The sequence below is a fragment of the Lycorma delicatula genome, chromosome 1 (genome assembly GCF_047948215.1).
Source record: "Lycorma delicatula isolate Av1 chromosome 1, ASM4794821v1, whole genome shotgun sequence".
NCBI lineage: Eukaryota > Metazoa > Arthropoda > Insecta > Hemiptera > Fulgoridae > Lycorma > Lycorma delicatula.
In genome coordinates this window covers 229,734,331-229,749,484 of record NC_134455.1, presented here as the reverse complement: position 1 = coordinate 229,749,484, position 15,154 = coordinate 229,734,331, and the positions used below count along the sequence as shown (strand labels likewise).

General features: G+C 29.0%; 1 protein-coding gene across 6 annotated transcripts in view; it reads right to left on the bottom strand.

The window, feature by feature from the left end:
* Positions 1-15,154, bottom strand: part of RapGAP1 (Rap GTPase activating protein 1) — a 753,456-nt gene that overhangs the window by 418,178 nt on the left and 320,124 nt on the right. The window contains exon 1 of one of the 6 annotated variants that reach the window (XM_075373984.1): positions 11,529-11,774. The exons of the other annotated variants lie outside the window; for them this stretch is intronic. Within the exon in view, the coding sequence (XP_075230099.1) occupies positions 11,529-11,569 (41 nt within the window). The 5' untranslated portion in view covers positions 11,570-11,774. Of the gene's footprint in view, positions 1-11,528; positions 11,775-15,154 lie in introns of those variants that run through there. 6 annotated transcript variants of the gene reach the window in all.

The following is a 15,154-nucleotide window of genomic DNA, read 5'->3' as shown; positions in this document are numbered from 1 at the left end:
TGTTATTCAAGGTAGATCAAAGTTGTTAAAGGAACTTCAAATCAGGTAAGTTGGTTCATAAGGATGGAGCCTGTCACGTTACTTTTTTTTTTCCACAAGTTTAAACGTGGCCAACGAAGAAAGCAGAATTGAGAAGCCAGAAGCAAGGGAGAAACCAGAACCAATATATAACTGGAAATCATAAAAAAATTGATGTAATTTCATTTGATTAAGTGCAGAACGAGGTGCAGAACTTGCATTACCAAAATGTAGGTTTGACATATATGTAGTGCAATTTTAGGTTTTATTATATTTAACAGTTGATGACTGAATTGTAAGAATTCTTCAGGCGAAGGATTAGGTTGAGATTCTAATTTCAAACGAGCGCAATTTGGAAAAATTAAAATTGTTATAAAATAATTGATTTTATTTTCGTTTTCTGAAGTTGCAGGAATTACTCGAAATTTTGTTGTTGCTCTTACTTGATCATTTACAATTCTCTTACCTTACGGCAAAAATTTTAGTGTGTTCTGATTAGATGTCTATTTATAACCGACCTAAGTGACTGGAAAAAAAATTGCAATGGAAAACAGTGCAAAGAAAAAGCTGTTTTCTAGGCCAATATACCAAATACAATAGGGATAGTTGGGGTACGGCTAGAGGTTTCCCTAAGCTAAGCGTATTTCTCCTCTGGACTATTGATATGCATAATTTTGTTTTCCAAAAAAAGACAATTAAGAAAGTATGCACTCAGAAAATTGTAGTAACTATTGAACTCCAAACCCCTAAGATATCACCTAATAGTGAAAACTATTAATTACATTAAATATACTCTTTATTTAATCAGTAAAATAATTTTTAATTGTTTCACACGAAAAGTAAGTAGTAAAATATTTAATAATGGTCCCTAAGTTATGAAATCCCTTTGTCAGCCATTGGATATCGACACATATAATTTTACAAGTATTTTAACTGGACGATATTCATTAATATAATTTTTGTTTTAACGGACTAAAAAGAGAAATTAGTATTAAAAAATTTTTTATTTAAAAGAGAATGTTTTGTAAATCAAGAACAAATATTTAAGTATGTAAGCCTGTAGATAAATCATCATATCAGAGAATTTAAATCAGTATATGGACTTGGCAACAGCTGTTAAACAATAAAAATAAGAATTTTCTTATTTTTAGGAGGGAAAATATTAAAAATATAAAACCTTATGTGTATTAAAAAAAAAAAAAAAATATATTTATTATGTAAACTTTCAACATCAAACATCGGCATGTTGCACATCTTATCTTCTTTATAAATTCATGTTTGCAAATTTGAAACCATGTTTGTTGTCACATATATTCTCCAAAATATTTAAGTAAATAACAAAATAATTTGAAGTAAATAAATACTGAAAATAAAATCAATGAAAAAGATTAAACCAATTTGCAAACAAACTAAAATTATTTTTAAAAAAAATATGAAAACCCAGAAGGTTTTATAACAAAGAAAAAACCACGAATGATTCTGGAATTTACGTGAAAAGCAGATGGTTTCGAGGGTTTATTTTTCAATATTTTCCTATTGTGATTATCGGTATTCTATTTTAAGCTGAAATACGAAAGGGGATGGTTTCTCAAAAGGTAAATACGGAATTTATAAAAAAAAAATATTTCAAATGCTTTTATAACCTGAAGCTTTTCTCTAAAAGGAAGATAGATATGAATGTCGTTTAAAAATTATATGAGGACTGGTCATTTTGATTCTATTTTCTTCGACCAGAAAAGATTATTTACTGATTTTTTTCCTAATCTGAATGTGGAATTGAACTACATATTAAAAAATATGGAAGAGATTTAAAATTCACATTAAAAAATTACATTTGCATTAATAAAAAACTATTATGGTCTACACAGCACGGTTGTTTTTTTATCTTTCCATGTTGAATATACAGAAAGAACCATATTATTAAAGAAAGGCTTTTGTAGCTACTGAAGAAAGTTACTTACCTTTCTATTTAAAAGATTATTAATTGTAAATCATTTACAATTAAAGTTATACATAATTCTACAGAGAAGGATTATTTACAGTAACAATAAAGGTAAAAAAAAATAAAATACTAGACCAAGAATTTTTTAATAAGAACTAGAACATATTTGTTTCTGTTAGTTAAAAGAATACGTATGTTGAATTAAATATTTAAAAAATGTAATAATAATAAAATATTAGTATTATTGATATGAAAATAAAATTGATGTAAACATTAAATCATTATGTTATTTTTGTTTTTATATTAATATATTGTTTACAAATAAACTGTTTAATACTTTGGCTGCGGTAAAAGACCCCTGGGTCCTGTGAGGTTACTTTCGGATACCGGGTACTTCATTCTGAGCTCTCCGAGGTACAGAACTTGTATTACCAAAATGTAGGTTTGACATATATGTATTGCAATTTTAGGTTTTATTATATTTAATGGTTAATGATCGTATTGTAAACGATAAAGCGTAGAGGTCCCCGGTGTCCTGCAGGGTATTCATTTCATATTTAATAATGCAGTCCAATAACATAATAAATTGGAGCAGGTAGATCTAGAAAAAAGTCTGGAGATATCCAGACCAAATCATGAGTCTCAAGCTAATAATGAATTACAACAGGAAAATAAACAGAGATATGTAGATAACATTTGTAGATTTCAAGAAACCTTACGATTGCATCCACAGAGAATCCCTACTAAAATTTCTAAGACACCTCGGATTACATATCAAATTAATAAGCATGATAAAAACTGACCCTCACAAACACTAAGACGAAAGTAAAATTCAGAGGCGAGCTCTCGGAAGCATTTGAGATCAAAATAGAATTGCGCCAAGGCGATGGGCTCTCATCGCTATTATTCAACTGCGCTCTAGAAATGGTAATGAGGGAATAGCTCAAAAAATACCCCCAAACGTAAAAACAGGCCGAAAAATCAAAACAAACTCTCTTGATTTCGCCGACCACTTGGCGCAACTAACAAACAACATCGATGAAGTTAAATCACAGATATTAGAACTTCAAAAACATTACAAATAGAATTGGCCTCAAAATATCATTCGTAAAGACAGAAATTATGCCCCAAAAACCAACACGCTTATAAAATCAAAATAATAACCCGATTTAAATATCTCAGAGAAATAATAACAAACAACTTAAACGAAAAACCCTTGATCCAGATAAAAAGAAATAAAGTAGCTAAAGCTCAAAAATTAACCTGGTACACTTATAATAAAAAATGTTTATCAATAAACACAAAAATAAGACACTACAACACTGTTATAAAACCAGAAGCCACTTTTGCAGTAGAAACACTCTCCCACCTGAACAACATTCAAAAACAGACAGACTCCAGTAAAACGGAAGAAGAATTTGGAAAACCTGCATCAATAAAAAGCACCAAAAAGATAGGAGTGGAGGATTGTTCCCAACAAAGTCGTGTACAAATAATTAGAACCTATCACTGATACTGTGCATAAGAGAATTCTTTGGACATATCATGAGGATGTAAGAGTCAAGACTTCAGAAACAGCTAGTACAGTACAACCTCGATTCGAAAAACACGAAGACAGGATGCAGATGGATCAGAGAAATAAGAGGGGATCTAAAGGAAATTGGAACTTACACCAGAAGACACTACAGATAAGATAAAATTAAACAAGAAAATCAAGAACAAAAACGCTTCACACTCATGAAAAAACCCACAACACGAACATTTACAACACAAGAAAGGGGAGAAAGATCGGAACGTGTGAAAAAGTACTGCGAGGACCGCACGGTCCATACAGTCAAGTCAAAGAGACTTGGATAATGGACTGACTACAGTGATCCTATGTGGTCATAAAAGATAATAATAATAATTAAATAAATATATATATTTATAGGGAGAGAAAGAAAAGACTCCATTAGAGTTCTCTTTTGAAGTACCATAAGAATTATCTGGATAAATAGCCCATATCTATTGGTGATGAATAAAGCTGCGTATAACTAAAGACTGACGCACTGATATTATATACAGAAATTCTACCCTTACCCAAAATCTCATAAATTTATATATAACAAAACTCTAAACAATATTTACCTCGATGTAATTCGGTAACAAACTGCTTTAATTAATCAACGAAAGTTTTGAAATGTAGCCGGTAACTATGTTGTAATACAAAGGGAGAATACTATTGTAAAAACGGTTTTGAGGGACGTAAAATAAATCAAATTTTATATATTTTTTTTAAAAATGAGAAGCGACGAAAAGGCGACAGAATAACTCGTGTATAAACTTCAACGGAAAGCTCTCTTTGATTCGCAGAGTAAGTTAAACCGACTCCACTTTTACGAGTTTCACTTTATTTTATGGTACAAATTTATGATGCTAGACATATAATAAAATTAAACAGAAATCGTAAACAGCGATAATACTTACACTGAATGTTTATTAAAGATGGATTTCATTATCTTGAATAAAAATAATGTTCTTAATTAAAAAATATCCCGTTTACGTCGTACACATTGCAATGACTTTGGGAGGAGCTCAATATTATTAACAGCGATCACAACTTAAAGAACGAATAAATTACAGTTCTATAACTGTAAATTTAACGAACGAGAATGCATAATTACGGATACACGCAAGCACGCACACAATAGAACATATCGATGCTGTTAAGTGATCATATTTACATGTATTTATTTCTTTTACATTCTAAAAACATTTCTTGAGCTACAATCGATTATTAAGAACAAATACACATGCGATCAGAGACGGTTGTCAGTTCTTAGATAGTGTATATGCAGTACTGCTTTTACATATATATAAACACAGTATCCTAAATAATAAAGCATATACAGATTGTTAGTAAGTAGCGTAACCTTTCATAAGTTAAAACGTAAAAAAATTCAGTTTAGCAAATAGTCCTACCTCGAAACGATCTTGACAACATCACATCATAAGACCCTAGGCGACTCAGTAGTTTTAAATGAAAAGGGTAAAATTATCACATTATTATAACGGACATTGAAAAAACAAAATTGATGTAAAATACTTTGGAATACAACCCTAATAAAAATTGTGGCCATTATAGATTTTTCACAGATAATTTTAAAAGTGATTGAGAATGCATCTTAAATAATTACTCAAAGGTGAAAAAAATGTAGGAAATGCTGTTACCTCAAAACTAAACATTTATCGGTGTGGGACTAGCACTTGGGGGTGTATTAAAGCCCACTTTTATAACTGGCTATAAAAATGATAAATTACCGTCTCTTTGGCGAAGAGTTTCATAGCACAAATTTTTAACGCCAAAACGGTTGTTTTTCAGTCTCTTTTAAAATAATATGTCAATCACGTTGAGTGGCCGGGAAGGAGGGGGGGGGGGTTCCTGGTCCTGGGGGACCATCTAGTTCCATCCAATCTAGGACCATGAATCTAGTTCTTATATTCTGATAATTAAGTTAGAAAAAAATTCACTAATATAAATCAGAAAGAGTAGTGTTTGATAAGAATAGATAAAAAAATTAAGTAACTATTATTGTAGGTTAATCTTTTCGTTATGCTCATCTATAGAAGCAAATATTTGCACGCATATTTAGTTACAATATTTTATTATATAATAAGTCAAAATATGTTACCAAAAGGTAATTACAAAGTATTCAAATAAAAGAAGGTCACTCTAATCATCTCTTTTTTTCTTTTCAATTCAAACCGATCAAAATTACTTTAATAATTTATAGGTAAAAAATTATCTGAAGAATTTATCTGATGAATACAAGAATACGTATACATTTGAATATTGTTCTATTAAAAATTAATTTAATTTCCTAACAAAAACTGAGTAATAAGCCTTAAAAACATACGAAAATTACCGTCTAAAACAATACTGGAAGAAAGTCGATAGAGGAAATCAGTTTTTAAAGTGAAGATAGAATCATTTTTATAGTTAACTGGATAATTATAATGTACATTGAATCCATTTTATTGTCTTATAATATACTTACAGTTTTGTAAGCAATTTTTACGAGCTATATTTTTCTTTGTTTTATTTCTAGATTTTACTTTAATGCTCAAGATTAAATTGTGCAGTAGTTTAAAAGAAAGTGAAAGAAGTTTCTAATTCCACCGGATCGGCAATCTTTTCACGGAACAGTAAAAAGAATTTCTTAGAATATTTTATGCGGATATTTAATTTTACCTTTTTCATAACACCAGTACTTAATTTTTACTACTCTTAACTGCAGTGGAGAAGGAAGATACAATGTATGAGAACTAAAACTTGGAATAAAATGAAATGACATCCATAAATTGGAATTTATTTTCTCAAACATGGTACCGATGATATGTTAAATAAATAAATAAACAACTAATATAATCCACCTTACCAGCACATTGATCTTTCGGCTTACTTGGAAACCATCATCAGGAGTTAAAATTAATGCATTTAAAATCAAAGTTTAAAAAATGCTATCCTACTAGTACTAGTAAGACCGGACAGTCATGACTGATTTTAAATTTTAAGTATGATTTTTAAACTTTGACTTTAATGCATTAATTTTAACTCCTGATGATGGCTTCCAAGTAAGCCGAAAGATCTAGAGAACAAATCAACCTGCTGGTAAGGTGGATTATATTAATTGCTAATTTATTTAAATTGGAATTTATCATCCTGAACACCTTAGTATTTTATTACTGAATGTAAATTAAAGGTTTCTATTACGCTGGTTTAAAAAATTAAAATCCTACAAAGTTTAACTGAACTAGCGAACTTATGATATGATTTAGGAAAATTACGACGATAAAACTAATGCATACGCTGTTGAAAATTTTAGAGGTGTAGCGGAATGAACGACAAAAAATAATTCTCCGAGCACATAATTTAGAATGATTGAAATTTATTAAAATGTAATTTATCTATAACGATTAACATTTATCAGTTAATTAAAGGTTTATACATTTGATAGGCCTAAAATAATAACTGATTTTCAGAAGCTCGATTAAAGACGTACTCGCGCAGTTTATACTGGTGTGCCTGTAGACAAATATAGAGTGAAATAATAAAGTCTATTGATTACTGGAGGAATTGTTTTATAGGAGATTCAGCTAAGTTATAATGAGGAAACATTTATTTTAAGTTTGTTGTTCTGCAACATATGCTAAATAGAAGAAACAAGAAACAGAAGTAATTATCAAAAATACGTTCATAACAGTAATTACCGAAACCGGATGCTTGAATTCTCTTCTAAAAAAAAATTCTGCGTTTGTATGGATTACAATATTACAATTATTAATTAATCTACCTAATGCATTATTATACTGTTTTTAATTCAAATTATTTTTTAAACAAATGATAAATTAAAACAGTTCATACAAATTTCTATTTTGTAGTAAGTTGGTGAAATTTTACTAAAAAATAATGAATTTGTATAACGTTAAAAATTTTTACAATATTTTATAATTCCGCTAGGACTATCATAATTGATTTGAGTGTTATTTTCTGGCCTTTCTAGCATTGTCACTCTAACATTCGACATGTTTTGGAGTACGTCTAGTCTCAAAACGACTTTTGGTATTCGGTGTGGTAAACGTAGTTTTGCGAATCGAGGTATTACGAAACGCGTCAACTACGAATGTTAGAATGACAATGCTAGGAAGGACAAAAATAACACTCAAAACAATTACGAGTATATTACATAAAATACACACCTCTTAGATTTGAATTTTATAAATTTTAATGGGTATTTGGTTTGAAATGTCTCCTTCATTTCAATTTGATGAGTTTATAGAAGTAATTTTCAATTAAAATGCAAAAAGTGACAAAGCAGCGGATACTTCACAAGGACTTTACTCTCATACAAAATGTGGATAGTTTTCTTTTTAAATTTTCTTCATGGCTAATGAATAAATATTTGTCAAACAAAAAATTATTTAGAAAAAACAATTGCATAACTGAATGTAACATAAACACAGCAGATTACGAGTACGTCGTGTTTTTCATAAGTAAGTCGTATCTTATACAGAATGAGCAACGTAATACCTAACCAACAACGTAATCGCCGCAGAATCGGTAGGTTATGTTGGAATGAAATTTTATGAATGATACGGATAAATTATATAAGAAAAACATAAAACGTAATTTAAATTTTGCATTTATTTACCTTATTGTTACAAAAGATGTTCAAAATGACCACCTTGGGCATCGATGCACTTTTGTGTTTGATTGCCCAGGTGTTTGATAATCGTCTGACGTAAAACGTTGTTGTCTCGTTGAATGATCACCTGCAGTTCATCAATATTGTGGGTATTAGAGGCATAAACTCTCTTCTTTAAGTAGCCCTGAAGGAAAAAATCCCAAGTAGACAACTCTGGGAAACGTGGAGGCCACCATCCTATTCTGGTAGCTCATTCATTTGCGAAAGCCTCATAAACGCGATTCAGTGAAACGTTTCATATGTGACAAGTTTCTCCGTCTTGACAAATGAAACCATGTCTCGTCTGAAATGAAATACGACATCGGGTCTAAATATCCACCAAGAATGATTTCGAGAGAAGCCAGTGAGTGGTAATAATCAAGTCATTTCGGTTTGTCTGTTTCCTTCAGATGTTGCACTGTTGTACGCGGTACGGTTTCAATTTTTATTCATGAAGAATTTTACATCATGTGTATTTAATATCAGATTGTTGGGATAACTTGCGTTGTGGTATTTTTGAACCGGCAGTAATTCTTTCAATATGGCAATGGCCTTTGGAGTTCTAATGGAAGGTTGCCTGTTTCGTTTTTCATTTGAAACCGAACCTGTTGTACCCCATTTTTTAACTAAATCGCGTATGCTACTCTTCGCTGGGATACAGTCATTCGGAAATTTTTCAGCGAATACCTGACGTGATTCTTCAAATGATCCGGAACGAATATAAGTATTTTACACAAACATAACTGCAGTCTCAATACTACACTGCAGTAAAACGTATACTGCATTGACACGTAACCACCTGACAAATGGCAGTAACAATCAGTCGTAACATTTACATCCACTAGTCGCGCTAGTTGGGTGAAAGGCTTTCATAAATAGTGTTGGGTAACGATTTCATTACGGGTTCGGTTTTATGTTGCTCACTCTGTATAAGAGATTCCTTTACATGTCATTTAAAAATTCGGTGCTTTCTGTGTGTCAGTGATGGTAAAATATTTAATAAACATTTTTGTTCAGGAAATTATTATCACGTAATGGAAACTAAGTTCCAAATCGGTTTCAGTTGTATTTTCCCTCAAAGAAATAAGAGCACTAACAAAAGAAATGGAAGTTTTACTTTAAATAAAGTGGGCGATTTGTACATCAGCATATTCAAATAAATTCATTGTAGGTTTCCGGTTTTAAATGTCACATTTGCATACAATCTAAATTATTTTTAAGGTAACAAATTTTCAAAAACCCGTAGGAAATTTAGAAAATATTACGTTTGTTAATATAATAGAAATAAAATAAGGTAAAGAAAAATGATCAAGTTTTTCGATTGTTTATTATTAGACTATAAAAGTGGTTCTAAAACCTATTTTTCTGTTAGCAGGAAACTTTTTACGACTTTTTAACATACTAACAATTTTATGGAGAAGTATTCAGTAGGAGAGGATTTACTCATTTATAATTTTTCATTATCTAATATAGCTGATAAAGATAATCTTGCCATCTAATTTGTTTTAAACTAAGAAGGCATTATCTTTCTCTCATTAGTTAATGTTTGGTAGAATTAAAAGGTAACTTGACAGCTAAGCTCTAGTAAAAGAAAAGGTTTTTGTTGGGGATTTGTAGTACGTATACTTAAACTATCAGTAATGTTCTAACGTAAAAAAAAAACAATGTTGTAGTTAATATAGGAAAGTATTAGTAACTAACTACTTGTAATAATAATATATGTATTATAAGTATCAAAACACTATTATTATTCAACAAAGTCGTCTTTCTTCAGTAAAATCTTGTCTTTGGAATTACTAACCACAATTAAAAATTTGATCTGAACCTATTTGTTCTGACCTTATGTTTATTTATCCCATGCACTATGGACTGAAATAGGGAAACTAATCACTTTATCCTTTCATTAGCTTGATGTAATCTTAGGATATAAAGTATAAATTAATTTCTTTTACCGCTCAAACTGGGATATTCTGTATGAAGCCGTGACATGATTTACAGTGAATTTTTAGGAATTCCTTAGATATTAACTAGTTGAAGGGATGTGAGTTAAATATAAAATATTTTTGTTTATGTCATAGAAAATAAAAGATATTTATAACTAGCCTTGCGTTTTGGATGTAAAAGAATGTTGTATTTTCATTAATCACTTTTAATTTTTGAAAATTCTTTAGAATTTCAGGGAGTAATAATAACTACCGCTTCAAAATATTACGTACAAATCCCTGCTGATTGCCATGGAATAAAGTTCGATATCGTAAAAAGACCGATGAACATCACAGGAAATCAACCCAGCTTCTATGTCATACTTGATACTTTTATGTTTTATCCCTTATAAGTTTATTTTCAATCTATGCCAATAGAAACATATACTTAATTCGACCCTTCGCATTCTGAATGTAATACGATGGACAAAATTAGATTAATAAGAATAAGATATATTCGATCTAGAACGCAGAGATACGAGTAGAGTGAACAGTGTCACACGTCTAATCACCTCGGGAGGAAACCGCGTCCATTACACAAACGATCTACTTTCTAGTGTTAAATAGAAGGAAAAGTGTTTTATTGGGTAATAACAGTCCTGGAAATAGCGGTGACCTCTCGTATTGATAAACCACTGTGTTTAATACAGGAAGCATTATATGAGTCATACGTTCTTTCAATTAAACATTTTTATCTCTTTTTCTTTAATGACCCGGTTATGACCTATCGCAAAATAAAAAGTACCATTTTTAAGATGAGATGTTTAAAGATTTGTGCAATTAATAAAGTTTTATAAAATACTATTTATTGATGAAATTCTGCACAATCTATATTTTGTCGTTAATTATAACAAATACAAATGTACTGAATCGTTTAATTTACGTATAAAATAAACTAATATTTAATTTGATTGCATGGATTGTTTAATTCCGGAAGGTTACGTCATCCGCCTGCACTGGTCCCCCAAAATAAATGAAAATGCTTTAAAATGTTATTTTAACTCAGAGCATATTACAGTAATAGAATCATAGAGTAGTCCAGGAAAATTGTAGCTACTTCACCGACAAGAGAAGATGTTAGTTAAAATAGTGGTTATTGCATAAACAAATAAAAACATTAATGTGACCATAGATCAAGAATTTTGTCACACCAAGCGTAAAAGAGAAACTCGTAGTAATTTACACCAAATTAAAAAGCGTATTAACACAGATAAAATACATTTTTATTAAAAAAAATCATTTTTTTCGTATTTATTATTTAAAAGAATAAATTTTTTACTACATACATGCACAGACGATATATGTAAACATATTAACTATTATATCATTAAACTATTATGAAAAACCTATTTCCTAATTTACCTGGATCTTGAAAGAGAATATGATTCACGTGCAAACTTCATCTTTGGTGTTCCATTCCAGAGAGTAGGTCAAGGATGAAATTACAAAAAGTGATTCAGACACGAAATTATTATTCTCACACTCTGTTTTACGGTAATGATTCCAAAATTATGTATAAAGTTCGCACTTTGAAAGGCATAATAAATTATACAACATAATTCATATTTTATGAATTAAATCAAATCCGTCCATAAATCGTAATTAAATACTTTTCTTGTTGAATCAAATGCATTCTTCCTAATTTATAGTAAGAAAAAAACGTTTTAAGTCAATTAGGCGATAAATACGATGTAGAACTTTATTATTATTTCTTTCCGCTGTTAAAAAGATATTAACATAAACATTTAGAAATAAAATATTGTCACTTTATTCAAGAAAATCACAGTTTATATTATTATTTTTTTAAATAAGTTCTGAGCGCTAAAAAAAAGAGAAAGAAAATAAAGTTTAAAGTTTTTTTGCAACTGGCACTGTGTTATTTGTGAATATTTTAGAAATTGTGTATGTATCGGTGAACCTATGTTCATGGATAACCACAGAATTAATTTTTATAAGCGAATATAAGAGGTGTTATGCTGTAATTTTCTGATAAAAGGAATATATTGCATCAAAAGTAGTCACTTTAAAAATATGAAAAATAAATGAGTAAAAGTATAAAGAGGATTCTGTCTAACCGATGACTGTGTAGACTGACAAATTCAGTTTGCCAGTTGATATATATAACAAGTAACAGATTAGCAGAAATTGTTTTCCTCGTTTAATTCCAGACTAAAACTAAACAAAACTATAATTTTAACTAATTATTTCATGTTATATATCCGCTCATAAAAAAAAAATGCTTGAATCATGCTAAAAGATATTTCAGCCGGCACTTCTGGAGTCTTTTTTAGAAATGCAGATAAATTTAAGAGTTTATAAAAACTCAGAACTCTTTAGAACTTCAGTGATATTTTGAATTTATTTTTTACTGATGTTTCAAAAAGTGTTTACAGTATATAAAGGACAATCTGGAACCAAAAAAAACATGTAGATCTAATAATATAACTGAGTCTGCAACTAAATGTGCAGCTCAACAAAGAATTTCAGTGAGTACTGGATTTTAATAAGCATGTGTTAAAAAGTGTCCTAACACCAAAATTAAATTATTTATCTTAGCTTAAATGAAAAAGAATGATATACCTAAATAGGTGATATACCTAAAAAGAATATATATATATATATATTTTACAAAAATCTAAATTTAAATATTCTCCATTAGAAAATGATTTACTGAACTAATTGTAGTTAAAAACGTATAATTGTAAATTTATTAATTACACAAATATGCTGCTGAGGTAACAACACTGTTATTATAATACTACTAAGCAACGCATAGTTAATTATATAGTTAGCGCGTTATCGAAGACGTTAAGCAATAAAATGTTGTAAAACATACTAAGTAATTTAATTTTCAGGGGTCATAATATAAATTTTAAATAACTAAGCTACGTTGCGAATTATAAGTAAAACTGTTTTGAAACGACATCACACTGTTAATTTATAAAATTAAACAGCTCATGAAATTTGCCTATTGTATTTTTACATTGAATCCGTACAGTGGTGCACATAAAATTGATTGGGAATTAGGTTATAGTCATATAAACTAAGTATTAAACAAGAAACATACTACATACTAAACATACTTAATTCAATCCTTTACTATATTTGAATTGTAAAAGAAACCTGAAAAATAGTCCATTTACTTTGCGATTTTTTTTTACACAGATTGAAATTAAAATAAAGCCATCTCAAAATGATAAAAAAATTGAATCACAGTTGTTCTATGAATATGAAATACCATGAAAGAATTTTTTAATGTATTTTTTAAAGTACGAAATTTGAAAATTGCATTTTTTGAATGCCATTTTTGTTTAATTTCAAAACTTTTAAAATGGAATACTACTCATTTTAACTTTTAGTATAAAAAAAATAAGAAATTTACTATTTTTACAGAATATCCTTTACCTTCTGTATAAAAACGAAAAATTCTATTAAATAAAAAAAACTCACACGATAATTTATTTTCTGCATATTCTTCTTCCTGCGGGAAGAAGAATAGTAAATTTAATACTAATTTTAAACATATTTCGTTTATTTCTAAAAATCAGTTATTGATATTAATCATTCAGTTTATCAAATAACTTCTGTATCAGCTTGTACTTTTACTTTTTGAATATCGAATATCGTTCAGATTAGAAGAGGAGTTGTATAAGGTATAAAAATAATTATTTACGGTACCCGTGGTTGTGTACTTGATGTTAAAGCAATTTAGATTATCCATTGAGAGATGCAGTTCAGTTGAAGCTAAATTGATTAAAATCAACTTATGTAGATGATCTTAAACATTATACTTGCAATCCTCTAGCAAGGAGCTTTATTCATTATCAACCAAATATTAAGAAAAGGGAAGCTAACAGAGAATATCTAAATAAAACCTAAAAAAAAATAATTTTCTTTATTTGCTTATTGTTAGTTGCGAATTATTAATATTTCTTAGAAAAAGGAATGTATTTTATTAAACGGTGAAATAAAAGATGCAATTCGGTAGCAGATTTCTACTGATAGACAACTATAAAAATGCATACTTATTTCATCAATATAATAAGGTACATGCTCAAATGACGTGAAAGGTTTGAAGACTGATACTGATTCACGACTCGTTAATGATATTTAAGGCAAAATATTTTTAAGGCAATGTCTTTGAAATACATATATATTTTTGTAATATATCATATCTATTATATAAATTCTGTTGTGTAATTTGTGTTATAAGCCAATTTCATTGAAGTGTGTAGTCGATAAATAATGTTAACTGATAAAATAAACGGAAATTGTTATTTACAATTTATTTTTAATAGATAAGAAACAAGGAATCTGGCTTTTTCATGAATAATAGCGGTAAACTATAATAAAAATAACAGTTTCTGATAAGAGCTAATAGGCAATAAATAATATTAGCTTTTTTTTTTTTAATTTAAATTCTGAATAGATTAGTAGTCTACATGACAAAGAAACAAATTACTTGCGACAAACGTCCTTAACTAAGAGAAAAAGAACCCGGAAACTGTCATTATATTATTATGGATAAATAATCATAATGGATTATTTAGAAAACGATTTTAAAGATTGTTACATCTAAATTTATTTTAATCTGCTTTTATATACAAAACAATTTCGTTATTGTTGAAGCCGAAATAATTTAGTAAACAGTTATGACCTTTTGATCAATCATTTAATAAATAAGATGAAACGAGTACCGGTTTTAATGGAAGAGGGTTTCTACGTTATGTTGAAATTAGGATTGCCATCCCAAAAATAACTAACTATGCTGGTATAATACAGTAATTATATAGAATGTAAAATTTTTTAAATAAACGTAAGAAAGATTATTAAATTGAGGGTCTCTAAATAGGCAATTTATTATTTAATAAAAACCCTACACTTTCTCTACGCTTATATTTTGTGTGCATGTGCATTTATGTGTATGTATTTCTGTACACGTAACTGCGCATTAACGTTTAGATTGGTTTACGATATATCATAAATAA